General features: G+C 51.5%; 1 protein-coding gene across 1 annotated transcript; it reads left to right on the top strand.

Moving 5' to 3' along the window:
* The first annotated feature begins 2,506 nt into the window (after positions 1–2,506).
* On the top strand, positions 2,507–27,542 carry WNT4 (Wnt family member 4). The gene is made up of 5 exons (XM_088136682.1): positions 2,507–2,810; positions 19,967–20,202; positions 22,753–22,884; positions 24,149–24,291; positions 24,873–27,542. Exons 1-5 carry the CDS (start codon positions 2,734–2,736, stop codon positions 25,338–25,340), a joined length of 1,056 nt encoding a protein of 351 aa, XP_087992808.1. The 5' UTR covers positions 2,507–2,733; the 3' UTR covers positions 25,341–27,542.

A 27,542-nucleotide genomic window follows, 5' to 3' on the forward strand; every position in this document is an offset into this window, starting at 1 on the left:
TGAACGTCTGGAAAGCTGGTGCTGGATTTTGACTTCAAAGACCTGGAGTCAACATCTGCATAGCTACGAAGTCCTGGGATTTTGGCCTGAATGACCATACAGGATTTAAGGATATATGTATGAACCCTATTCCCCCCAGTATGCCATAAGTAGCTGAAAAAAAGATATAATTGAGAGCCAGTTGGTTTAGTGATTAATATGCTGGACTAGAAGTGGGGAGACCCAGGTTCTGGTCCCCACTCTGCCACTGAAGTTTCCCAGGTGACTTTGGGTCACTTATTCTCTTTCAGCTCAACCTACCTCACAGGGTTGTTGTGGTGCAGACAGGTAAGAGGAGGGAGCACTAGGAGCTCTGGTTACAAAAGGCAGGATATAAATCTCATGTTCAGTGCAATTTTTTGCTCTTTTCCACCTGGCTGTAACCCAGTGTTTTTCAACCTTGACAACTTTAAGATGGCTGGACTTCAACTCCCAGAATTCCCCAGCTGAGTGGGAGACAGTGGGGAAGGGATGGGACAGGACAGAAAGGGAGACAGAGGAATGAAGGGAAGGGGGAGAGGGGAGGGAGGGAGGGAGGGAGGGGAGAGGAAAGAGAAGGAGGGAGGGAGGGAGGGAGGGAAGGAAGGAAGGAAGGAAGGAAGGAAGGAGGGAAAATGGAAAGAAAAGAAAAAAGAAAAGGTTTCTAAGCAACTACAGGTAGACCCCAGTTTAAGAAAAAGCTCTGTTCCCAAGATCTGTCCTTAAGTCGAATTTGTATGTAAGTGGAACAGTATTATATAATAATACTGTATAAGTACTATTGTGTAATGCACTTGAACCATTGTGTATTTAACTAGAATCCTTCTGCAAACTTGAACTTGGCTTTTGCTACAACAGGCTCCGTTCTTAACTATGGGTCGTCTGTAACCCAGACGTTCTTCACCCGGGGACTCTGTAATGCATGGACTGCTGCTGAACCACAGTTATTCTTCCTGGGCGAGGCGGACCAGCCTTTCTGCATCAGATGGAGCTCAGCGGTTCTCCCCACAGATTTAGGCTGTCTAAAAAGCGCAGGGAGCCGGAGCGAGGGCAAATCCAGGAGGAGAAAGGCAGAGCAGGTCAAGGCCTGCCTGCTGCTCCAGCCCCCACCGGGGCCTTGTTCGGCTTCCAGCTCTACCCAGTTTAGGTGGATTCTGCTCATTCCAGCGAGAGCTGTCCCTGGAACCACACCTGCGTCTGCCATTACTCACGCTTTTCAAACCAAGCTAGTTTTTAATTATTACTGCGCTAGAGATATCATTCTGTGATATTTACACAATAGCACAATACAGTGTTTGTTACTATAAGGCGGTGTTTCTGGACCTTGGGTGCTGGAAGACGGGTGGACTTCAACTCCCAGAATCCCCCCAGCCAGCCATGCTGGCTGGGGGAATTCTGGGAGTTGAAGTCCACCCGTCTTCCAGCACCCAAGGTCCAGAAACACTGCTATAAGGACCAGCAGCTTGGTTTTAGAGGAGGAGCAGTTTCCCTCGGGGAGGGGGGGAGTGCTAGGCCCAACCAGTATTGCAAGGCAAATGCTTTGCTGGACTTTGGGCAGCTCCAAAAGATCGAACCCCCGCCCCCCCCGGGACGAGACGCCGGTCCCAAGCATGCAATGCCAGGCCTGTTAAAAGGGAGGGGGGTCTTCCATTGCAGCTTGACCACCCCCTCGACTCTCTTGGCCCTCTCCTCGCAGACACCCTGCTGCCAACGTGCCCAGACTGGCTTTCCTTCTTCCCTGCCTTCGGCTAAGCAGCTCTGCAGGGAAGTGTGTTTGTTCCGAGACCGAGAGGGAAAAGCTGGCTTCCAACCCTGGCTTGTTGAATAAACCGGCTTGGGCTGGCTCTGCCCTGCACACCAATAAAGCCTCGCTGGAGTCAAGGTGGTCTCTCGCCCCTCCACAAATCCATCCACAGAGCAAGAGGCATCTGGGTTCCGCCCTGGGGGCCTCCTGGTGGTCTCCCATCCAAGCTCAAAGGCTGCTTAGCTTTTCCAGCGGCCAGAGGCAGCTGCCCGCCTGTGGCTTCCAGGCGCACCGCTTGGCTCCCGGCCGCACCAGGCAGAGCAAGCCGAGCAGGCTGGGGCTCCGTGGAGCAGCCTAAAGCCAGGGGGCGGGGGGGGGGGCGTCGCTTTCCTTCTGGACCTTCCGCCGCCAGCGCGACCCGAGGGGGCTGCCCGGGAGAGCCGCGGGCTCGCCTGCCGGCTTCCTGCGAGCGGCTGGGAGGGCGAAGGGCACCTGGGCCGGCGGGCAGGGCGGCCGCCCGGGCTCGGGCTCCGCGGCAGCGCGGCCAGGACGGCGGAGAGCCGCGGGAGGCGCGCTGGGGAGGCGCGGGGCGGCGCCGCGCTCCCGGCCAGCCGGCCGGCCGGCCGGCCAGCCCAGCCAGCAGCGCGCCGGGCGGCAGCGGCGAGGCGGCTCCTCGCGGGCGCCGCGCTCCGCCTCGGGGGTGTCCCCGTCCCGCCCCGAGAGCCGCCCCCTGGGGCCGCGCCCCGCCTGCCCGCCCGCCGGCGCCGCCGCCGCCGCTCCATCCCGGGAGCGCCCGGCCGCGCTGACAGTCCGGCTTCGCAGCTGCTGCCGCCGGCGCCTCACCCGCCCGCGCCCCGCTGCTGCGGCCGGCGGAGCGGGCGGCGGCAGCACCTGAGCCCGGGCGGCAGGGCCGGGCCGGGCCCCTGCCGCCGCCCCCGCAGCGTCTGCGCCCGCCGCCCGCGCCCTCCAGGATGAGCCCGCGCTACTTCCTGCGCTCGCTGCCGCTCCTCATCCTCGCCGCCTTCTCGGCCAACGCCAGCAACTGGCTGTGAGTGCGGGCGGACGGGCGGACGGGCGGGGCGCGGGAGGGACGGGGCGGCGGCAGGTGCGGCGCCGCGGCTCCCCTTACCTGGCCGGCGCGCGGGGAAGCTCCGGCCGGCCGGCCGGGGAGCGGAGGGGAGCGGGCGAGGGAGGGAGGGAAGGAGGAAGCGCGCCGCCTCGGCGCGGGGAAGCGCTCTGTGCACGCTCAGAGGACCCTCGCCGCGGGCAGTCCCGCGTTTCCCGGGCCGCTCCCGAGGCCGGCGGGGCGGGAGGCGGCGGGTCCCGAGCGATCTTCTGCCTCGCCTGGAAGGCGGCGGCGGCGCGGAATTCAGCGGAGCTCGTTTGCGGGACGCGGGTCCGGACTGAGCGGGGAGACCCGACGGCTCCTTGGGCGCGGAACGGGAAGGGCTGCCTTCACACGGCACCCTTAACCAGGTCAGCGGGCGAACCGGCGACTGCCTGCCCTCGCCGGCTTGCCTCGCGGGGTGAGTGGGGCCAAGGTAGGCCCTTTGGATAGAGTGTCTAGGAACTGAGGCATCAAGTCAGCGATGGGGGCCGCTCCTAGGATGGCCCACCTGGCAGAGCCGTTGTGAGTGTTTTGTATGGGCCATCTTAGAGCAATAAAGAAAAGTTTTGGTTCCCACGTTGTTGCCGCGACTGAATGTTGATCCAACTTATCTTATTCCTGTTTAAAGGCACTTATATTGTAATCCAAATTCTCCGGGTAAACCTTTTATTCTGAACAAACAACCAACCCACTTTAGCCAGTTATCATTCCGTGGTATTATGATTGCTGCTATTGTGATAAGAGTTAAAATGGCACACCGATCGAAGGAACGGCTTTCTCAAATGCGTGGCTTTAATCCCCCCCCTTCTTTTTCTCGCGACCGAGAGCTGGAGCGGAAGATGCCAACGCAGCCTTTCCAGGCCCTGAGCCTGGTAACCGAGGCCTCAGGTCTGAAGGCGAGGGCCCCACCTGCTCTGCTTGCCTCTTTCTGGATATTATGCGCAGGAAACCGATCATAATTCTGCTCAGCTTCCCACTCCCCGGGCTTTCAAGAGGGCTGCAGAAAGCACAACGGACGGGTGAGAGCGAGCTGCGCTTCGCTTTTTTTTAACCGGTGATTCCCACGGTCAAACTGTGATGTTATCCCTCTGGTGCTTCGGGCTCTTGCAAGACTGGAAGATGGTCTATAAATAAGACAATGATTACTTTAAACGGAACGGGAGACTGGAATAGGTAAGGACCTCTGCGAGGGAGGCCCCGAATGGTGACACTGCTGTTGGGTACGGTGGCTCGCGAGTCAGTTTGGATCAGTTCAGTGGGCTAGATTTCTCTTAATCATCTACTCATCCTTCTAAACGTGCTATTTTTTTTTCCATTCGGCTGCAACCCTTGTTGAGGGGAGTAGCTTTAAATTTTCCTTCGCAAGTGCTCATCTCTGAGCGCAGGAATTGAAGTCACCAGGTCTCGTCACCCATCGCAACCTGTCTGCTGTGTTAATCCAAGCAGGTGATGCTTTCTCACCTAGTTAGTCCTGACTCTGTTACACAGGTACAGCTTTTGCAGCCGGGAGACCTTGCAAGGCTGTATGATTTCTCTTTCCTTTTCACCAGACACGGAATCAGCCCTGCTTTCCTTGAAAAAGCAACGCTTCTGGGCCTTACGCCTGGGAATAAGTCGGCGGAGAAAGTTGGAGAATTCACAGAAGATAACCCAGAGATAAATGTTTCAGGGATCAGGGAAAGGCAGTTGGGTTAGGACCCTGTTTGGATTTTGGATTTTCATGCTCAGGACTGGCCTGGTGCAGAGAAAATGGTATTCATCTGTTTGGTCTCCGGACAAGTTTCTGACTGGGAAAATGGGCAGGTTTATAGAATTCGGCTTAACGGGTGTAATCTGTCATCAATCGTTTTTCTTTTCTTGGGACAATGTCAGGGGGGTCTTGTTGGTTGCTCAGACTCAGAAGTAATGCGGAATCCATAAAGCTCAGTGAATGTTTGGTTCCAGGTAAATTTTGCTGCCTCCTCCTAGATGTCTCCTCCCAGAAATGCAGATAATACCCAGATATTCCAGCCTCTGGCTTTGCTGTTTCAGGAGGAGGAGGAGGAGGAGGAGGATGCTTATACTTCAACCTGACCCCCGGTGACTCCCCAGTTTTCTCGGTGGTCTGCTGGAGGCGGCTGGCCGCTGTCTTTCCTCGGGGATGCATCTAGCTGGCAGCCCTGGGATTCCTGAAACTCCCCTCCGAGCCCTAACCAGGCAGGCCCCACTTAGCTTTTCAAGGTCAGCTGGGGGGGCCGTATCACCAGAGCACTTTTCTAACAGTGTCTCTGGATTTTGACTCAGTTTGCCTCGAGCTTGAGTTTGGGGGACGCGGCCGTAGGGTTTAAGCGGCAACGCTCGGTAAATCGTGGGTTTGGGCAGCCTTCAGGCACGGCTCCTCCTGGGAACTCACAACCAGCCCTGGGGGGGGGGGGGGTTGCGCACAAAGTTGCCCCTTTTCCTCCCCCCCATCCCAAAGCCGCCTCTCTGCAGCTTTTCTCTCGGCCGAATTCCATAAATGTGACTGACTTTCCAAATCAGTATGTGAAACCATGGAGGGTGAAAAGCAGCAGTGTGTGTGTGCGGTGGCAGGAGGGGAGGTGGTTAAAGTGAAACTAGAATAGAGGAAGGATTAAAAAAACCCCTCCCTACAGTTTCTCTGCTCCGATCCCCCATCCTGAAAGTCTCCTTATGGCCTACGTTGGCCCTGACCTGGGTGGGTTTCCATGTGGTGCTAGATGGGATGGTCACGTTCTGCCACGGCCCTGTGGGGGTTATTGAGAGTGCTCTTTGGCACCATCAGGGTTGGACCCCTTGGCAGCTGATCAAGAGGAACGCAGCGATGCCCATTGTCCGTTTCTCGGAACTAAGCCCACATTGCAACGGGATGGCGCTGTTGAGTTCACAGTCTAAATCCAGTTAGGGTAAACATCATGGATTCCATATGATTCTTCCAAATTTCAAAGTGACCAGGCCCAGTTTCTTCCCCCCCCCCCCCCACGTTCCCTGCAGCTGTTTTTTTTTCCCAACCAGGGCCAGCGCAACGCTTGGAGCAAAAATGGGCATGGTTTTAGGAAAGGTAGCGTCTTTCCTAAAAATAAAACAAGATTGTACACAACTTGCTCTGCTCCTCCTGCAAAGGGCAAGGTAGAGGAACGGTGGGCCATCTGAAAATGCTGAGGAAGCCGTCTGGTCCACAAGCGAGCAAATCAGCCACTTGAATTAACAGATTAAAACTGCATGGGGAAAAAATGATTCAATATTAGGGAGGACATCCTTGACATCTAGTCCAACCTTCTGCAATGCGCGCTAGAACAAGAGGCCTGTTCTAATGACCCAGCGCCTGTGAACCTCAGATGCCCCAGAAGTGGGTGGCCTCTGTTTCATCACAGGTTGTTTAGCACTGCTTAGAGGTGTTGAAAAGCAGATTTTCTGGGCTGCAGAAGGTAAGACTGAAGGACCTTCTGCTTCTGTGAAGTGGAGGGGCGGGCAGGAGGTTTTTGAGCTGCTCTGATTCTGTTGAGTTGGCGGTTTGATGGAAGAGAACAGCGGTAACTCCACGATGGCGGCCAAGGCCTGTGTGCGCAAAGGATGCTAAGAATGATGGTTTGTTTATAGTGTTGAGGGTGCTCTGGAATCTATTGGACTTCATCGACTGTGGCCTAATGAGATGGGTGAATCCGGTCCACTGGGGCTCACTTGGCATAACCTGAGTTAAAACAAGCCACAACATGGCACAATCTGTGAATCCAGACAGGCCTCTCTGGTCCAGTTAATGGGGAAGACTGGCGGTTCGCCCCATGGAAGAGAAGGCTGGGCAAGAAGAATGCCACAGACCACTGTAACGTTAGGGTTCAGTTGGCAGCTGAATATTGGAAGATGGATTTTGCCGCTCTGGCTCAGCCTGTCCCCTCTGCCATCTAGGGAGGCTATCCTATAGGAGCTGCTAAAATTCGGAAGACCATGAACGTCACAGCGTCCTGGGTGTTGTTTTGGCCACGTAGTGACGATCCTGATTTCTGCAGCCCGGTTAGAAAACAGTGGCCTGTTTTGCACGGAGCTGTGGTGCAAAGGAGCATCTGTCTCCCCTAAACCTTTGGCGGGCGCTGAACAAGCTACAACGGGGTGGGTTTGTCTAACGAACAAAACCATAAGCTACGGTGGCAGAGTTCACATATCGCATAGATTCTGATAGACGGCCAGACCACAGACAATGGAATCTTTTGTAGGACTGAGCTGTCCTCGTAAGGCAGAAATAAGGGAAGTTTGTGCAGCAACGGGCGGGTATCCTTGCTCCCCGGGAAGATTGGGGCGAGGAAGATAAGGAGACTGCCTTTGGTGGAGAACCCACTGCAGTGGGGGAAGGACGATGCCACTTCCTGGAAGAGCGAGATGAATAGTATGGGCACTTAATCACATGCTGGCATCTTAAAGCCGGCTCGTAAGTTGCAAAGCTACATCTGAACATCTCAAAAGCAAATATCTTAATCTCCACAGCTTCAGGATACAGGTGGGCATCGGCCCTTGTCTGCAGCGTGCCACTTCGCTGCCATTGATAGAGTGGGCTCTTCCCGCCCCCCACACACACACCCCGCGCTTGTTTTTATCGATGTTGGCACCAGCTGCCTTGATTTTCCTTCCCCCGCGTCGGCAACAAGTGCGATTAACAATATCATAAAAATGAAGGCAAGGCAAATATTTGCAGCTTTAGATTAGCCCCGGATGTGGAGCTGGTTTGGGGAACCCAGGGCCAGCCTCCCTGGCACAGCTGTCCTTTGATGTCAGCCTGATGGCGACCTCAAGTTGAGCTTCCCCAAAGTGTGGGGGCATGAATTATTTGGGGCAGGCTTTTGAGCTTTTCCTTGGTGGGGGGCGGAGAACGGGCTGGGGAAAGAAATGCTTATTTATCAGCCGGGAGAGACCCAGCCGAGTCGAATGTTTGGCCTATTCTTCTCAGCCAGCTGGACTTGTGGGGCTACAGCTGCGCACAGAGGGAAGAGGTGTACCAGAAAGGGAAAGGCCGTGTCATTAAGGACACACTTGGGTTGGGAAGAGGGGTCACGCTGTCTGGCGGAAGACGCGGTCCCGGGGACCGTGCACAAAGCAGGAAATGGGAAATCTATATGGGGCTCGTGGTTTTTTTCCGGACGTGACAGTTCCAAGCTTTGGAAGTAGAAATCTGGGGGGGGGAGGGGGGGAGAGAAAGATGGGCAGGGCAAGTGGTGGGGGAGGAATGGAGTGGCTTTCAAGATGCAGCCACACTGGGTTAGGGTCTTCGGAGGGGTTTGGGGAGTGCTGTCTACTGGTGGGATCCTACAAGCGATCCACCAGCCTCAATCAACCCCAGCTCTGGTTAGGGTTGGAGGGGGCCTTGCACACCAGATGCATTCCCAGGGCTGAACGCGGCATTGTTGCGACTCCCTCTGGATGGGAACGGGAGGAAATTCGTCCCGGCCTTTCGTGGGCAACTCCCAGCACCCCAAAGATCTCAGGAGTAGGGAGCCAGAAGGATGCTTTATGGGGCAGGGGCACTGACAGGCTACCCATGGGTCCTGCTGCCTGCATTTCTGCATTCCCCAGAAAGCGGAGTTTGGATCTGAGATCAAAGCTCATTGCTGGCTAGACAGAGAATCCCCACCCGCCGCTGAAGCTGCAGACTTCAAAGAAGCATCAAGATTCTAGTCCCTGTGATGCGCTTTGAAGCTGGCAGAGGCCACTGCTTGCCTTCACAGACCACGTGGTTTGTTTTCGCTGCGGTTTGTGGGGCAAGTCGCAGAGGGCAGGTAACGCACGGCCGGGCAAGTCCCGAAGCGCATTGAAGCGCTTGAGGCACCCTGCAGCGTCATCCTCCAAATAAAATACGTAGACACCATTTTTTTTAACCTCGGTCCTGAATTCCTCAGAGGAGAAGCGATGAGGAACGTAAGTGGCTGCTTTTCTCGTTGCGTATGGTGGAAATGCAGCTGCTTTTGTGGAAACACGACCCCGTCGCTGTTATTACGGGATTTGCACTGATGCAGCCAACTTGTCTGGAATCATCCGCTGGGCTGAACGTTGTTTGTTCCAACTTCTGGTGGTTTCTGAGGTCTCCAGCCCATTCCCACCATTCTCCTGCCTGCAGTCGGCTTGTCTCGAGATGCTGGGGTTCGGTTATGGACCAGGTTGGGGATCTGGAAGGCGGCCGAACGAGACTCCTGGCAGTGGTGGTGGCGGCAGCTTGGTTAAATTTGCCCGTACAGTTCTTCCTGGTTCTTTTGACCTCGAGGAGATGAGAAACTGCCAGAGGGCAGTGCAGTGAAATTAGATGATTTTCGAGAGATATCAAATACTTGGATGAGTTCCATGCTGGAATGTGTCTTGTCCTGTAGCATTTGGGGGGGGGGGGTGCCTTCTTTGGCTTTGCTGAGTTTCTTTGGGTGGTGTGTCACAACCCAGCCCACATATGCTGGGAGGGGGGCGCAGGGGGTCCATGGTGGTGGTGTGCGCGTGCTCTCTTTGGCCGGGGTGCCCAGGTGTGGGAGCCATTCCACATAGCCGTACCCTGGTGAAGAAAGTATTCACATTCTCCTCTAGGCAGTTGGTGGAGATGAACTTTTTCTTTCTTTCTTTTTTTTTTTTTCCAGAAAACCTGCCCGGATTAGCGGTTAAGCTCTCCCAAAGCATTTCACAATAACACAAGAGGGTGTTTGGTTCTTATTCTTCTCCCCCCCCCCCCCCACCATATGCTTTCTTCCCTCTTTCTCTCTTCCTCCCTCCTGAATGCCTTTGCTAGCCTGTTGAAACTCGCGTCCTTCGGTACTTTGCAGAAATCAAACATAGAGGGGAACCTTCTCCAGCCCAGTTGTATATTAACTGCAGCTGCATGTCGCCCCTCGTTTTTTTCTTCTTCTTTTTTTTTTTAAAAAAAAAAAGAAAACTGCCTGTCAAGGAAGGAGGCTGCTGGGCGGAAGTTGGGAAAATGCCCTTCTCCTTCTCGTAGCTTTTCTGCTCAAAATCACCTCTCCATCCCTTTGGAGAAGAAGGCAGGGAGGGCCCCTTAGGGATGTTCAGCTGCCCGCTGCAGAAAAAGGCGAGTTGCATTTCCAGTTCCAAATCTGACAGTGCGGAAATGGGCCTATTCTGGGAGAGAAAGAGCAAAAAACACACTTTTTTCTCTAAGTGGGTGGGAGTGATCTGTGATGCTCCACCATGTTTTCTGTTTGAAATGAAACCTCGCACTCGGAAAGTACCTTTTTGTCTGCACGGAGCTTGGCGGGCCAAACACGGATGGGATTGTAACGGTTTTCTTCCCCCGTTTGCAAGCCGTAGAGGTATGAATGCTGGCCTGTCAGCTCAGCTCACCCTGAAACAGTATTCCAGTGAAAGTATTCAAGGGGAGGTGAGACAGATTTTGGACTGGGCAAACGATGCTTTCTTACCGAGGGTGCGCGGCAGACAAGCCATCAAGTGGGCTACGGTCCGACAGTGGTGCTTGCAAACCCGTCAAGGAAAGCTAACAAAAGGATCCAAGTTAGTCAGCGGCCAGCTGCAAGGAGTTCGGCACCCGTGATCTTAGCGAAGGGGTCAAGAGGTGACATAAGATGCTCTCTTGCAGACTTTTTCAGAAAAGCATCCCCCAGCCCAAGGAAAAGTCCACAGGATTTTAGCATTTACTGCTCCTTTATAAAGATGCAGACGTAAAGGCGTTGACTGGCACGTCAAGCTGGATTCATCTGCTAGAATTCACCAGCCTGGTTAAAGACGGGTCGATACATTTAGATCACGGGTGAGGCCTGGTTTGTTTTAAGCATGGTTAGCTCTTTTGTGACTTAATAGGGTGGTGGAAACCCAGCCTTTCTCGTTTGTGTACGATTCAGCGAATGGGGGAACCCGGATAATTGCACATAGTCTTGTTTTCAGTTTTTCTCATTACTGACAAAGAGCAGAAGCCGAGAGAGAAAGCAGGGGAGAGGGTTTGAGTACCAGGGTGCCAACCTCTGAGACAGAGAAAATAATTCTAAATAAGAAAGGAGCATGCCCTTCCCAGTTTAGAGCATGCAGCCCCATCCTTCACCCCTAACTAACACAGACACTAATTCTGTCTTCTCATCCAGTTTTCTTCTATTTGGTGCTCCGCTACAAAGGACCTGTTTCCACTGCAAAGACCTGTCCAAGTTGACAAAGGAGAACAAAGGAAGCTGGGAAGTTACTTTAGACCAGTGTTTCTCAACCTTGGCCACTTTAAGATGGGTGGACTTCAACTCCCAGAATTCCCCAGCCAGCCAGGCTGGCTGGGGAATTCTGGGAGTTGAAGTCCACCCATCTTAAAGTGGCCAAGGTTGAGAAACACTGGCTTAGAATCAGAATTATGAAATTGGGAGGGATCCCAAACATCATCTAATCCAACCTTCTGCGATGCGCGCACCTGAGTCCAAAACAGGCTGCCTCGGCAGAGCTTGGCCTCCTTTTGAATCCAAAACATTTCTGTGCACCCTGACCAAAGTTTCCTTGCTCGGTGCTGTGCCAGCGGGCAACCCGTCCGCAGGAACTCTTTCTACGGAAGCGAACCACGGTGGAGAAGTTGTTCAAAGAAAATATGAGAACAGACCGCTGGCTTAGTGCAAAAGATCCTGGTGATGCAGGAATAAGAGGAGCAATTTTGGGGGCGGGGAGTGAGGGCCTTAATTAGAATTAAATAAGGAATGAATACGGTGCCGCTCTGGGGGTGCATTCATTTTCCTCTTCTGTCCCTCTAAAAAATGACAATGCCACCGTGCTTCTGAAGGGGCTCTAGAGGCCCCTGGTTAGTTGGGGTGGGGATGGGCCCAGGTCGCCCTATAGCTGGATTGTCTTTGAATAGGAGGTCAAAAGTTATTTTTGTCGTAAATTCAATCACTTGCCTAGGGCCACTAAAGCTGCAACCGTATAACTGCTTAATTGGGAGTAAAGCAGTGTGCTTTCCCACCATTATCATAAAACAATGATTTAATTCTTGTAGAACAGTTTATTTATACCGCTCCAATGTACCGAGGCAAATATTCACTATTTTACTTAATATTTAAATAATAAGGATCGCGTTCACCATCACCCCCTTCTCTTACTTTTAACTCTGCTTCTTCGTAGTCACCTTTTCGTGGGGTTTCCTGTGCAGGAAGGCATAGAAATGCAGTGCACTGCCCTAAACAAATACGCCCAGGGTGCACGGAAATGGAAAAACGGCGGATAAAATCGCAATTAATTAAAGGCCACAGAGCCCAGGAAGGTTAGGGAGAGGAGAGGAACGTGAGAACTAGCAAAACAAATTTTAAAAAAGTAGTCGGCAACTACTCAGTCAACAGAACAATCCCTTATACATTTGCTAACTTATTTTAGAGAAGAATAATGCATCTTCCTCATGCAAGGCTTACTGCTCTAGACAACCCCTTCAAATGCTGCTTGGAAAACAGCACCGTCGGTCAACTCGCTTTTCTCTGTCCCCAAAATGCAGACCGGAAAGGGGACAAGCAGGAGAAGGGAGCTGCCTCAGGCCATCTGAGGGCTTCGTGACACCGGCAGAATTCAGATTAATTGAGCGGACTAAGAGCCACTTGCTTAGATTGCAAGGGTCGGGGTGGTGCCTTCAGCGAAGAGACCACCATGTTTTGGGCCAGCAGCCTTGAAAGGGATTCCAGAGATGGACAGAGACCCAAGAGGCCATCAAGTCGTTCCCCCTGCTCAAGGCAGGACCCAGCGCTGGTCGTGGCTTGAAGGCCACGTCAAGGAGGCTCCCTCAGATCCTTGGAGATTGACAGCAGGACCATACTCTTCTTGCCCACGTGTGTGTGCACATTCCACCTGGCGTGCAGCTGAAATATAACCTCCTGTAAATCTGAGATTCCCTTTTCCCGATCTCACCCCCACCGCACCCCTGAAAGGGCACTGCAGGGTATCTGCCTGCCGAACTAGAACGGTGGTAACGGTATCATCACCACTGCTAAGGTTTGTGGAGCGGCTTTTTTTATTTTCCCCCGGGTCGGATGGTGCAAGGAATGTTTGTAAAGCAGGAATGGAAGGCTTGAGAGAAGACCTCTTGGCCTGGATACGGTTAGAGCAACAGAGAATGAGAAAAACTTAGTTTTCGCTTATAATCCTGCTTATGAGGAGAACGGAATGAGCAATATGTCGGTAGCGGTTATCTTGCATATGGTCTTTCTACAAACACGGCTGAGGAAGGAGCTTTATAATACTTGGGGTCCTGCCCTACTTGGTTGAGTGAACCACCCAGGGAGGAGAAGCTACCGAAAATTAAAGAGAGAAAATTCGAAATGGATTCTCTCGGAAGACAGAACGTGGCACGTCCGGCAGGTGCAGTCGGCTTGCGGAACGCCAAACTATTTTGTTTTCAGTGGATTTGAAGATGTTTGAGTCACCTCTCACGCCAATGACCCCAAGGTGATATGATACAGTTCCTCAATCGATAGCCTCTGATGATTACCCCTTGTTGCATTTATGTGGATAAGTGTGACCCTTTTCTGATTTACGTAGCTCTTAGCCTGACCTCCCAAATCCACCCCTAGATGGTCAGCACCGTGCAGCAGAAACACATCCTTTGCCTACATTAACCCTGCGCGCACCACGCGTATAGTAGCTGCTACAGAAACAGAATGGCTGTCTATAGACCCTGGATTTTCCCCTTTCATTCCCTCGCCGTCCTATTTCGAGGAGGGCCAGGGAGTTGATAAGCGTAAGGAACGGGGGAACGATCAGAGTGGGTTGAGCGCCACAAAGCAGGAGTGGAGGTTTTTGTCCTCGAGCCGTCCTGCTGAGGAGCTGCTGGCGGTTATCGCTTAGTAATGAATAATCCAAGCGTGTCGAGGTCGCTCTTGAGAATGCGGTGGTTTCGGCAGCATCTTGGGATAATGCTGTCTGTGTAAATCTTTCACAGCGTCTGAAGAGGGCCCCAAGCACCCCCCCGGGGCCGCTCGGTAAGGAGTTACTGCTGCGAGACTCTGGTGATGCATTGTGTTATGTAGCGCAAAGGTTGGAAACGGCTATCGGGACCAGAGACCCCGGCAGCGGCGGTTGTGTTGGACGAGGGCCCAGGATTCAGTTCCTCCCACAAGGGTCAAACTACTTGGCTGGTGGGACCGGCGGCCACATCTGGGCCTGACCTCCCTCCCAGGGTTGTGGTGGGGCAGAGGCTGCCTCAAACCCCTCGGAGGAAAGGCAGGATATTGGAGGAACGCCCCCAGACGAGCAAGGGGACATGACCCAGGAGACGAGCCTTAAAGCCAGAAGAGTTGATGCATCTGGTGGGCGCCAGTCCCTGCAGTAAATGGCACCCCGGGGACGCTTTGCCCAGGGTGTGTCTGGCAATGGGCAGCCACTTGAACGTCCCTCTGCACTCAGTGGAACGGCCCTTTTCTAAGGCTGGGGAAGTTGCTCCGGCTGCTCCCGCAGGGGAAAACCCTGGCTGTGTTTTGCTCGGTGCCAGGCGCTGACGTGAAAGCCCTTCCCTTCAGAAAGGTGCAAGGCTCGAAAGAGAAAAGATGCCCGCCTTCATTTCTTTTGCAGCCCCTTCTCGGCTTGCGCCGCCAAACCGGTGAAGCGGCTGCTTTTTCGGTCCTGCTGTTGTTGATGTTCTTGAAGGAAAAGGGAGGAGAATCTGTCAAACTGTCAGAGGGGCAGAAAGCTCGCAAGACGTGTCGGTACTAGCATTCTTTTCAAATCGCCTTGAATGAATTCAGCCTAGAGGGAGCTCACCGGCTGGGCTCCCAAAACAACACTAAAAGAAATCGCTGTGTGTGTGTGCGTGTGTGCATGTGTGCATGTGTAGTTCTGCTTCCACCTCATCCTATCTACCTGCATCCATAAAGACCACTTCTTTATCGATTGGCAGTTTGTTACCAGACTTTCCCTAGCACGCTTCACCTTTAGCTGTGCAGGTAAAAGGCAGGATGTGTGCAAAGATGCAGAAGCAATGTTTCTTAAAGAAGAAATATTGTCCCGGGGGGTATGATTTGAGCTGCAGAGCAGCAAAGGGAGAGACCCCTTAACCCACCATTTCTATGCTCCAAATCCTTCCTCTCCTCTATGGCATTTGCCTTTCCTCTGCACTGGCTGTGTTCAAACAACACGCTTAACTCAAGGATCAAATTGTCTGGCTTTGTGCTATGCCCTAAACCGCAAATTAGTCAAATGGGCTGGGGTGGCGCAACATGCAAATCGAGCTTAGCTGGTAGTAAAATTGGCCACTGCTGTTTTCAGCTGGGTAAAGGTGTCGTATGAAAGGTGGCATGGGGTGAGTTGGCCGCATCTGTGAACAGGCACTTGCGTGAATGAGTAAAATGGTGCACGTGTGAATGAATAAAATGGTGACGGCTGGGAAATGGGGTTATGAACTCCCTTTCGTTTATCTCTTCTCTGTGCCAGATCAACTTGTTTCCAAAGCTACAATTAGGGGGGAAAAACAGGAACCCTATTATAAATATTAGCATATCATATACAGTTATCCCCTTGGCTCTCCCTCTGCTCTTTTTACAGAGATAGAGAACAGCTGCTCCTCTCCCAAGGTCGCTGGGGGCATCGATAACCCCTTTTTATATTGAAACAGCGATTCCGAATTCATCAAGCAGGTCTATTTTTTGTCATGGACAACTCGGCCATGGCGATTGGCCAAGTGATGCAGACCCCCACCCCTTGCTTCTCGGTGGCTTGCGTCAGTCCTGGCCATTGCAAGGCACCATACTTATCCTCCAAATGTCACAGGATGTTCGAGCAACATTTGCTCCCTCTGTGCTCATCCGTGTCGGAAGGGACCTTCTGACGACGGAATTTGGAGATCAGTCGCTGCTTCCCCACCGTCTGCATTTGCAAGCTGGGCCAGCCTCTTGTATTTCTCTTCTCTGCACAGCCAAGCACAATTTGGTTTTCTCTGGGCGGGAGCTTTGCGAACAGAGGAATTAAACTCTTTTGTAAAGGGAGGGCTTCATTAACAACTCCCTGCCACAGGAGCTAAATCAAGTCCCCATGTGCAGGAGCACTAACCCTGAGAAGACAGAGGAAGTGTGTGTCTTCCAAGTCTAGCTGACCATTCTCAAAAGCAAGTTGCTGGCTCTCACTCTTTCACCAACCACCGCAATCCTATTGACCCTGTTATTTCGCCATTCTCTCCAGAACCTATTGGGGCCTGCGTTGTTTATTCCTTCTGTTAGATGGAGACATCTAATTTGGTAAGACATGAAAAAATCAGAACCGAGCAAGGGGAGGTCAAAATGTTCCTCGTGAAATGAATAGCGCGAGCACTAGCAAGGAACCCTTTGCACTCCCATCAGCCGCCTTTCTAACCTTGCACTCTCCAGATGTGTTGAAACACACCCAAGGATGATGGCAACTGTAGTCAAATACAGCTGGGGGGGTGCTAGCTTGGGGAAGAGTCAGGAATGACTGGCGCTTCCTTCCTCTTCCATCAGTGGGAAGTTCTCTTGCTGTCTGGTTTTGGGAAGCTGTCGTTTTATTTACCCAGAATAGCCCAGAGGCCAAACTTTTATTTGGCCAAAAACGGGTACCCCCAACATGTGTACAAACAGTGAAAGTAAATGGAATAGAAAGTGATATATGATGGTGGCGCCCTAGTAATTTATATAAATGGCTAGATTTACATCACTGCACCACGTGCCCTGCAAACCGCATCGAGACCACGGTTTCGGCCCACCTATCCAGAAGTGATTCTGCAGAGGATGCCCTGAAAACGGGGACAGCCATTCTTTTCCATGGAACTTTGCTGAACTGCAAGACGGGACATCTGGGAACGGCGTTTCCCGAGCCTCCTGCTCCGATCGCTGACACCAGGCTTTATCGCTGAAATAACATGTTAATCTTCATTTTTATCCTCCCCGAACAGTAATAAGCATTTGTTTGGGAAAGCTCTTATCTGCAGCATCTGGTTGGAAAGGTTTGAAAGAGGGTCCGCGGAGCTCTGGTTCCTCCTCCACTTTGAATTTCAGATGCTCCCATCGCCTGGAAAAATCTGGGAAATATCCTGGGGTTTTGACCGCTTGCCTTCTTCTGCTGCCAAATGGCAAACTCCCATGCTCCGCCAAGGAGAGGTGGGCTGTCCTTTCTCCTGCCCTGGTGACCATCTGGCTTGCCCGTGCAAAGGGGGCAAGATGATGGTTAGGATCCCTCGCAGAGGGGCCGCAGGGAGCCAGCCGGTCTTAGGATTGCTTGGAGATGACCTAGGGACACTTCAGAAAACCACTTCCCACTCTAAAAGGCCTGACAACTCAACAGTACTTAATTCAGAGAGCCTATAGTTCATTTGGTAGAACATGTCCTTTGGATGCCGAACGTTCCTTGTTGGACTCCGGGCATCTACAGCCAAGAGGAGGAGGAACCTGCTTTTGGAATCAGGCCAGATGGACCCGTTTGGATGACAGCTTCACAGGTTCATCCAAAGATGGCCCAATGTTTTCATAAAATTAATCTATTTCTTTACTTCCCTCCTGCTTTTCTACTCTGACCAGGGCTCGCTTCAGCCTTTCAGTAGGACACACTGAAACGTCTCTTTAGCTCCGGTGGATCAAGCTACATCTTGTTCGTGTCGGTATCGTTTGCCGCCGCGAGCTGGACATCCCGCAGCTGGGAGGTGATAGCAATCTGATAATGGGTTTCTTCCTCGCCCCAAGTTGGAGCTTTGAATTCTGAGTAGTGCAAGGGAGGACCTAATGGACTGCCTTTCGGTATCTGCTTTGGGAACCTGAGAAGCCGATCACGTGTTCTTCTGAGCGGCTTTTTAAAATTAAAACAAGCAAGGGAAGCAGAGGAACGAGAGGCTGGTGGAGATCCTTCCCAGTTAATCATTCTGACCCTTGCAACGGTCTGTGCCCTCTTTATTCTTTGACAAAAGATTTCTGGCCCATCCTCAGGGTTTCTTGCAACCACAAAACAAGGGGCTCCTTGCTGAGTTCTTTCTCCCGCGCTTCTCTTTGAGAGGGTGGAGGTGAGGCAGGAACCTTGAGTTTGCCGAGATCCTGGGGAGGTAGAGGATGTGCTGGTCCCCAGCAAGGTTTGAGTCTCTCCTTGCAGCTGCAGTTTCCAGTGGCTGCAAGTCCTGACCCCATGTAGAAGCAGCAGCCAGGAAAAGCTCAGCCTGGACTTCAGGAGGGAAGTGGTTTTGAGGGAGCCTCTGGTGATCAGAACGCTGCCCAGGCTGAGGGAGGTTTCTGGCAGGCAGTGTCCTTGTTCTGCTGATTTTGGCTGGCTCTCGACCGCTTTGGCTTCTCCTAATGGCCCTTGGATACAGTGAGACTCCTCAGACCTGACAGGGCAAGCCCTCTCCATCTCCATTTTGGGGAGACAAAGGACAGCTGTTGAGCTGGAAAAGCAACAGGCCCTGGGACAGGACTTTGGGGAGGGGGGATACCCTGAGTGGGTGAACGACACCCTGAAACAGAGTTGCTTGGACTGGTCGGCGGGAAGAACCATGGTTTATGGAAGCATTATGTGAACAAGCAACCGCGTATCTCCAGGTTAGCTTTTGCTTGTAGTCAGGGCTTCATCCCAGTGAGTTTTCTGCTGCCTGGTGGGCATCAGAGAAAAGTGCTTGGCATTTTCTGAAAGAGCATGGCAGTGGCTGAAAGCTTGGAGGGGGGTGACAGGGCACTGGTAGGCTCTCTTTGCAAAGCAGGCTCTAACCAGATCGCAGGTCCCTGATATTGACCTTGCCTTGCATGCAGGAGACCCCAAATGTGATTCCCAGGGTCTCCCATGAGCTGAGAAACCTTCTGCCTAATATCCTGGAAGGCCATTCCTGGACAATGTTGTTCCCAGGGTCAGAGCCAGACATCTTCCATCTTTCTAAAACACAACTGACTGAGGAAGGGAACCTCCTCAAATCGTCACGAACAGTGGGATAGCCCAAAATTCAGTTACTTACAGAAAGGGTATGAACTACCTAGAGGTGCCCGGCCAATCGGCCGACTGCCTCCATCAGTTGGCTGCACCCACAAATCACCCAAGCTATTACGGGGTGGGAGTTTTCTGTTTTGGATCGCGCACGTGGTGCCAGAGAGCAGACTGCACGAGCCAGAAGGCTCACTGGTCACGGTGGGCTGACTGCATCTCGCCGGTCCCACCTACTTCACAAGGTTGTTGGGGAGGATAAAATGAGGGAGGGAGAGTGCGAAGTCTCAGAGGTCCAGGGAGGCGGAACAATGAAAATATCATAGCGGCCTGCAGCTTTTTAAAAAGCCAGAGAATTGCCCCCCTCTTTTATTAGAAGAGCTGTTACGTGCGCGTGCATGTTTTAATGATTCACCTGTCTCGAACTTGAGGGAGTATTTGACAAAATCTTTTCGGATTACTACTCTGCCACAGGGAGACAAACCGATAAAGCTTTCTTTGTTCTGCGTGTCAGGAAGGACCAAGGGAAGCTGGGGTGGCCATTAGCTTTGGATGGGGGGGATGTTTTGGGGAGGTGGGCATTGCAATGCATTTTAACTGTGCTTCTGCTATGTCATAATGAACTCAGTTCATTAAGTAGCTCCAAGGCAGACCCGGCATTCGACGCCTCTTTGCATTTACCATGTGGTGGTTGGCTGTAATTTGGGTTCACAAATTACAAATTTGGGTTTATAAAGGCAGAGAGTACCAGGTCAGAGGGAGGTGGTCAGTTCTGGATGGGCGGCCACCTGAGAAACATTCTGAAGGCGCCCACAACTGTTCATAATGGAAGAAAATCCAAACAGCAACCTTACACATGCAAAACCTTTTTAAAAACAAATCTTTTTTTTCCTTTTGGACCACGGCAGAAGTAACTGTTATACTCTCCTCCCTTGGATCATCACAAATTGGACCGTTATTATACACGTGGATGTAGTTAATGTTATTCATTTTATATATATACACACATACGCACGCACAAGCTGGGTTGAACCAACGTACAAGAATCTGGGCCTGCAAAGAATTTGCACGGAACCCGTATTTGGCTCTCCTCTTTCTCACTCACCTGGGGATGGGGACAGGGATCCTGCTAGTGCTTCAATGCAAAGTTGGATTTCACTGCCTCTGAATGGGTGGGCTTTCCTGCTGGGACTCCCAATTACCTCCTCTTTAACGTGGGGGCCCGGGCGGTGGGGGCTTTGCTGTGTTCCTCACAGGTACTTGGCAAAGATCTCTTCGGCAGGCAGCATCTCGGAGGAGGAGACCTGTGAGAAGCTGAAGGGCCTGATCCAGCGCCAAGTGCAGATGTGCAAGAGGAACCTGGAAGTCATGGACTCGGTGCGCCGAGGGGCGCAGCTGGCGATCGAGGAGTGCCAGTTCCAGTTCCGCAACCGCCGATGGAACTGCTCCACTCTCGAGAGCCTGCCGGTTTTCGGCAAGGTGGTCACGCAAGGTACCTTGGTCCACCACCTGGGAGAGAGGCAGGAGGATGGTGGGGAGAGAACAGGGCAGAGCAGGGCATTTTTAACCCACCCAATAAGAAGCTTCCTACCAAACAGATGTAGGTGTCTAACACCATGGCAGCCCAAGTCCAGTGTTTCTCAACCTTGGCAACTTGAAGATGTGTGGACTTCAACTCCCAGAATTCCCCAGCCATGGGGAATTCTGGGAGTTGAAGTCCACACATCTTCAAGTTGCCATGGTCGGGAAACACTGCGCTAAACAGCTCTCAACTTTCTTCTCCTCCAGAATGGGTTTCATTTAGCAGTCAGCGGCCACCGGAGCCTGCAATGAAATGTTGCAACGCGGAGGACTACCTTTCAGGCCTCTGCCTCCTGCACTGCTCCGCTTCTAGCAACAGCCCGGGCTGAACAAGAACTTTGGCCGGTGGCTGACGAGTGCCATGTAGACATGGATCGCTTTTTTTCCCCATGGTTGGCCCAGAGACCTCTTGGGGGTTTCACGATCAAATGCTTTTCCTAAGGGAGCCTCTTCGCCACTGCACCTTACTGTCACGGATAGGTTTTCTAGGAATTAGCAGCAGGACAGAAAAAAAAAAAAACAGGAAAAGGGCTGGGGCTGAGTAGAATGCTTATCCCCAATGTTTGCTTCTTCTCCAGTTGTTGATTGCGGGATCTGCATCTTGCCTCCATCTTCCCCTCAAACATCCCAAACCTCATCCTTTCCAGCCCCCTCGGTGTCTTATTTAACTTTCCCTTGCTTGTCTTTAGGGAGGGGAGGGGGGGTGCTGAAGATTTGTGCCCTGGAAATACCAAAAATACCAGGGAATGAAGCTGCCTCTCTTTCGGGCGGCCGCAGAGCGAGACCAGCTAGCGTTAGCCTGTCATTAACCACAATTAATTCAAAGGTCGTGCAGTTGCTTCCCAGCTGGGAGCGAGGTCCCGGTGCCAAAAATGCCCTGACTTGAAGGCTTTTGCTTTTTTTAATCTCTCCTCTGTCGAATCCGACCGAGGGCATCTCTGTCCTCTTCCCAGCTGGATTGGGGGGGGGATGAGGGAGTAAAGCAAAGGGCAGCAACATCCTTCGAGACAGAAGCCTCTGTTACGCTCTAACCACCATTGGCAGGAACTGGATGTTGCAAGATTTAATTGAGAACCGCTAAACCAATATTCCTCTTTGGTTTGCATAGCCCTGCTCCACCCACCCGCTCACATCAGGAGGGGAGGCACACACTGCCACCTCTCTAGCGGCACCTCTGCTTCTCCAGAGGAGTGGAGAAATCAGAGCTGCCCCCTTCGCAGGCCGGTGGAGGGAAAGTTATGAGAGAGACCAAGCGGGGACACATGCAGATTTAAAAAAAAAAAAAAATTATTATTATTCTGGGAAAACACGGCCCTTATGCAAACGGCTCCTGACTCGGAGCAGGCAGTGGAAAAGTGCTTAGATGCTGTTGAAAGGCTTCAAATAGCTGTGATGGGTTTAATTCCACTTGCTGCTGAGGAGTTTGAAAAGCCTGCAGTCCAGGTTCAGTTTTAGACTCAGCCCCGAAACTTGCAGGTTGGCGCTGCCGCTGGGGCCGAGAAGGGCAGGCTGAAAGGTAAGGAGGAAGAGTCCAAAAGGACATCTCCTGAACCCAAGAACTGAGTGCAGGTGGACTTTCTCAGTCATTTCCTCTTTTTAGGGATGAATCACTGTGGTCCATTTCTCCAAGGGCAAGAGGAATTCCCCAAGAGATTTGAGGAGTGGGTCTCACTAAAGACAGGGGGATGAGCAACTTTCTGCTACCGGGGCAAAAACAACCTTGACAAGTGTGGTCGTGATGTTTGTACCTTCCACAATTCACCAGCACTGCTGTCATTGCAAGGATGGAAGGAGACAGGCATGGTGTTTGTCCAACAAAAGGTGGAGAACATCTGGAGAACTTGTTTGTGAGGACGCCATATATCTTAAGAGCTGGGGGGGGGGCAGGGCTGCAAATGCACATATCCCAGTGAGAAATAGGAGGATAGGCCCAGCTGGCTATCCAGTTCTGTTTGCTTGCTCTTCTTACTCTCTCCTAGCTGCATCCACAGAATTACAGCAGAGGGAACGTTGGGTTGGCAGGACCCTCTCCACTAGCTGATCTAAAAGACATGTCTCTGTTTGACTAAACCTGCTCCCAAACTGCTCCCATTCATGCTGATCTTCAAACGATCGACCACATCTAGCAATCTTTTTTTGGACCAAGAGTGAAAAAATATTTTGAACAAATAAGTCAAAGTGTAATACGACAAGAGTCTTTTAGCATGGTCATAGGTTCTGGTGCCCTCAACAGCAATTCAGCAGGAAACGGACAAAATTTATCCCTTTTTTTTTTAAATAGTGCCTGTCATGAAGTAGATTAAAATGTTCCTGAAGTTTCTCTGCAGCAAATCAAACGGGGATGGATCAAGATAACAGAATAATTGTTTTTCTTTAGAAAAACAAATTTTCCAATCTAGCATGCACATTCACAAACCCACGAGCATTAAGCGATCGCTTGTCTCTTCTTCGTTTCTGCCAGGCACGCGAGAAGCTGCCTTCGTGTATGCGATCTCCTCTGCCGGCGTTGCCTTTGCCGTGACAAGGGCTTGCAGCAGTGGAGAACTGGAGAAATGTGGCTGCGATCACACGGTCCATGGCGTCAGCCCTCAGGGTAAGCATCTCCCCGTGGAGAAACTGGCCTGCTGCCGGGCTTAGATGGTGGGATCTCATCTGAGAAATCTTGGAAGCCATTTTGCCCAACGTGAGCAATGAGAAATACCAAGATATACTTTTCTGAGAGGGACCATCTGATGAGAGAAGATGACAGCAGATGGCGGCATTTTCGTTTGCTGTCCTTTCTTGGTTACGCCTCTTTCTCTTCTTGGAACGTACTGGGTCTAATGTGGAGACATCGGTGCTTTGCCACATCAAAACCATAGCCCAAGCTAACATGTGAGTTTGGAATACACAAGAGAGCTGCTACTTATGAGGCCCATTACTCAGTCACACCAACTGATAACGCTGCTCTGTGCAGAAGATCAGACCCAGTGCTCTCTGTCCCCCCTGCCCCTTTGGTTCTTCTGCTCCTTTGCATCATCAAAGTTCACCTTCTTAAACGTGCCAGTTCAAGAAGCTTGTATCCTGGGTGTAGAATGAGCAGCACCCCAGACTAGGCTAACGTGGGGTTGGGCAGCGTGTGATTTAGCATGTTGTGGGAACCCAGCCTTTGTCATTGCATGTTGTGGGAACCCAGCCATCTCCTTATGCTGTAATATGGTTGGTTTGGGCACTTTATGCTCCGTGAGGACAGCAACTGAGTTTTGCTAACCAGGGTTGGCATTTAGAGTATGGTGTGAGAGTAAAATCTTAACCCTCTGAAAAACTGGCAAAACTCACAAATCCCCAGCAAATGGCAAATCAGCCCTTACTAGAAGACCTCTGAGCAGGGCAAACCCACCACCTTTGCGTGCACTAAAAACCTCCCCAAACCATCAATAAAACCCCCAACCATCACTGCTGCTGCCAGAACAGAGGGCTGGCATGTTTTGGCTTCTCCCACATTCCCAAGGAAGCAGTTCTATTTCTGGGGCTTTCTGGAGACCTAGAGATCCTTGTAGCATCAAGGAAACACACGGAACATCTGGCAAGAACTGGAGAGAGTGTCCCAAGACATCACAAATGTAATGCATCATCTCATCTGCCATGTTTCCCCCCCACAAAGGTCTAACAGCCAAGAGAAAAATGATGGGGGTCCCTGGGAGGTGTAAGTAGATTAGAAGCACGCAACCCACCCCATAAATCCTGGGGGTTCCAGCCCGATTTTACAGGAAGGGCGATCACCAGATGACCCTTAATCCTGGAGTCATCCCTGCTCCTGACAATGGAGGACCATGGTGGAGCTCCATGCAAGTGATCTTTTCTTTTTTTGCCTCTAGGCTTCCAATGGTCCGGCTGTTCTGACAACATCGCTTATGGGGTAGCTTTCTCACAGTCATTCGTTGACGTGAGAGAGAGAAGCAAAGGGGCCTCGTCTAGCCGAGCCCTCATGAACCTCCATAATAACGAAGCTGGAAGAAAGGTAACAGCACCATCTATGTCTCCATCAGCTATTTTCTAGACATCTTGACCTCCAGCTACCGTAATCCCTCTGTATCATGATCCAAGTTGGGAAAGGCCTGTCCAAATACTGAAAAGATGGTAGACTGGGAGCATTTGGGGGCAATCTGTTGCAGGTCAGGCTGAAAATTCTGAGAGTTGAACCTCAGATTGGGTAAGACTCACAAAGGAACAAGTTGCTTTAAACGGAAAAGAGGCTGAGCCTAGGACCAAGAGGACGCTGGACAAAGTAACCATCCAACCAAGAGCCTGGGCAAGTAGACCACAGAGTAACACGCTGGCATTTTGATTGCTCGCAATGGCCCCTGTACAGTAAACTCTCACAGGACCATGGAGGTAGGGGACCCTGAAACCAGTTCATGCATAGTGAGGCCCAGCCCTTTTCTCTACCACAAGAATTTGGAAGATATGATCCTCAGACATTGCTAAATGTCAGAGCCCAGTGTCCTTATCTATGATGAGGAACTGCTAGGAAAGGGGGTGTTAATGTAGGTTATCCCTCAGTCTGAGGAGAACCTCAAACGTCCACCTTGATTTTTCCAGGCCATTCTGAACCACATGCGGGTGGAGTGCAAGTGCCATGGAGTGTCAGGCTCCTGCGAGGTCAAGACTTGCTGGAAAGCCATGCCTCCTTTCCGCAAAGTGGGCAATGTGCTGAAGGAGAAGTTTGATGGAGCCACAGAGGTCGAGCAGCGGAAGATTGGCTCCACCAAGGTGCTGGTCCCCAAGAATTCCCAGTTCAAGCCACACACAGACGAGGATCTGGTGTACCTGGACTCCAGCCCCGATTTCTGTGACCATGACTTAAAGAACGGCGTCCTTGGCACCAACGGGAGGCACTGCAACAAGACCTCCAAGGCCATTGACGGCTGTGAGCTGATGTGCTGCGGTCGCGGCTTCCACACGGACGAGGTGGAGGTGGTGGAGAGGTGCAGCTGCAAGTTCCACTGGTGCTGCTTTGTCAAGTGTAAACAGTGCCACCGGGTGGTGGAAATGCACACATGTCGGTGACATGGGGAAAGCGAGCCAAGAGACCTCGTGGGACGGGGTCTTGGGATCCCCAACAGAAAATTGTCGCAAAGAGGGAACAGATCTTTTTTTAAAAAAAAGAAAGAAGAAAAATATTTAAAGTTCCAATAATGATTGTAATTTGGGGGAGAGGGGAAGATCATTGTTACCACATAGAATCTTTGTTCCTTATTGTCCAAATCAGAACCTGTTTTCTCTTCAGGATGGCAGACATTCAGCTGGGGAAGAGGCGGACTTCATCTGTAGGCTTCCAAAAAGCAGGGGAGGGTGCATTGGGCACCAAAATGCCCCTTCTCGCTGTTTGGAGCAAGCACTGACTACCGAAAGAAGGGGCTGTGAAAAAGAATGATTTAAACTCATTTGCACGTGACACATCACAAGTTTAGAAAATGGGAAGCAGAGAGGATGACCCAGATGACAACTCAGTCACTTTTCCAGAGCCCTCAGCACACCACAAACAGGTCTTATAGGGCTATTCTCTCTGAATTTCTATGCAGAATGGGGGCAACGTAACTACATCACAAAATCTCTAGAGGTGCAGACCTGGCTTCGTCTTATTTCCCAGAAACTGTTTCTAACAACAAGGGATTTAATCGAGTAATTCTGGATGTAGAATCCCAGCATCTTCTTTGGTAGTACAGGTAGTCCTCATTTAGCGACCACAACGGGACAAGCAACTCGGTCATTAAGCAAAGCGGTTGCTAAGTGAACCCGCAACTGTGCTTATGATCTTTCTTCAGCGTTCCTTTGCTTTACAGACCTGAGAAGGTTGTAAATGCGAGGACTGATCGCAGAGTTACTTTTTCATCACCCTTGCAACTGTAAATGGTTGCTAAATGAGGCAGTCACTACATGAGGTCCTCATTTGTAGTATCCAAAAGTTTTGAAGTCTATTATTCTCTGCTGCAGGAGCTGGTCTTATCTGAAACAACAGCACAAAATAATTGTGATGGGCAGAGAGAGAAAGAAGCTGTCTTGCTTAGCTCCCAAGAATGGTAAAGCTCACTTTAGAGAAACCAGTAGAAAAATTTCTTCTCTTCCTGGTTAAATTTGGTGAAGGGGTCCTTCCAGTTTACCTACCCTCAAATTCTTCACACTTGTAGATTTCAGTGCTAAAGTCAACTGCAATCTGATGTGAAGCACATGCTCCTGGGTACCCCCAACGAACACTGTTCCCAGATTTTGTCAGCAATGATGGCTGATGTGTCCAAGTGCCTTTTATCGTATGCAGAGTGCTTTTTCTCCAATAGGGTGTGAACGCATCCAATGTGGGAGTTCTAACAGCTTTATAAACACACAGTTCCTCTCACTGCCCTGACTCATAAGCTCGATACAGCAATAGCCTATCTGCATTTTATTTGGCAGGCGTACTTCCAGTGGTATAAATCAACTACTGCTTTGGGTTTTCCACTGTGGGGAGCATTTATTGCATACGGTTGCCATTTTTCAGTGCTGCAAGCCATTGTTGTTTTGGTAACAGAGCAAACAAGAGAGAAGCTGAATTCCCAAGTTCAGACGGTTCCCCACTGCCCCCTGCCTTCTTGCTAGAGATCAGCCACAGGCAGATGGTCAGCGAAGCAACCTTCCCTCTGCCTGATGTCCTCCAGTCCAATGGCTGTGCTGGCTGGGGATGATGGGGACTGGAGCACAACTGCACTGCAGCTTTTAAAAACGGGAGTGGCCATGTTACCACTGACCACCCCACCCAGCAGAGATCCCGTTACAACTAGCCCTGTGCCTCCTATACATACTCTGGCATATACTTATTGCCTCCGTGTACGGAGGAGAGAGTGAAGCAGTTGCTCCCACAAGGTGATGGCTTCCCTACGCATGGGACTTTTAATTTTGATGCCGAATGCAACGTTCTCAGCGGCTTCAATGGCTCATCCAATTCTGAAGTTCTACGAGATCTCCTCTTTCATACATGGGTCAGCGCTGCTCTGAAGGCCGTGTGGCTCAGCGTTTTGTTGTTTGAGGGCATTATAAGAGGCAGACTTTCATTTCTCTCCCCTGAAGCTCCTGTCCCTTGGCTGCACTGCACACACCCCACAATTAATGTCATAAAGAGGAAGGTAATGTAGTCTCCATATCCATTCTCACATGGATGCAAACGAAGGAAGAGGGCATGAGAGCGTGCAACTAATAAAGCCATTTTCCCCCTTTCTAAGTGGTTGGTCACAGCAA

This window comes from Python bivittatus, unplaced genomic scaffold (assembly GCF_059951505.1).
Source record: "Python bivittatus isolate LINGU-HERP-01145 unplaced genomic scaffold, Pbiv_v1 ctg000090_np1212, whole genome shotgun sequence".
In the NCBI taxonomy this organism is placed as follows: Eukaryota; Metazoa; Chordata; class Lepidosauria; order Squamata; family Pythonidae; genus Python; species Python bivittatus.

Bases quoted from the DNA above. Each gene is read 5' to 3' on its own strand.
- WNT4 (XM_088136682.1), top strand. From the start codon at position 2,734: ATGAGCCCGCGCTACTTCCTGCGCTCGCTGCCGCTCCTCATCCTCGCC. The intron at 22,885-24,148 runs GTAAGCATCTCC...TTTTGCCTCTAG, and splicing joins CCATGGCGTCAGCCCTCAGG to GCTTCCAATGGTCCGGCTGT. The intron at 24,292-24,872 runs GTAACAGCACCA...TGATTTTTCCAG, and splicing joins ATAACGAAGCTGGAAGAAAG to GCCATTCTGAACCACATGCG.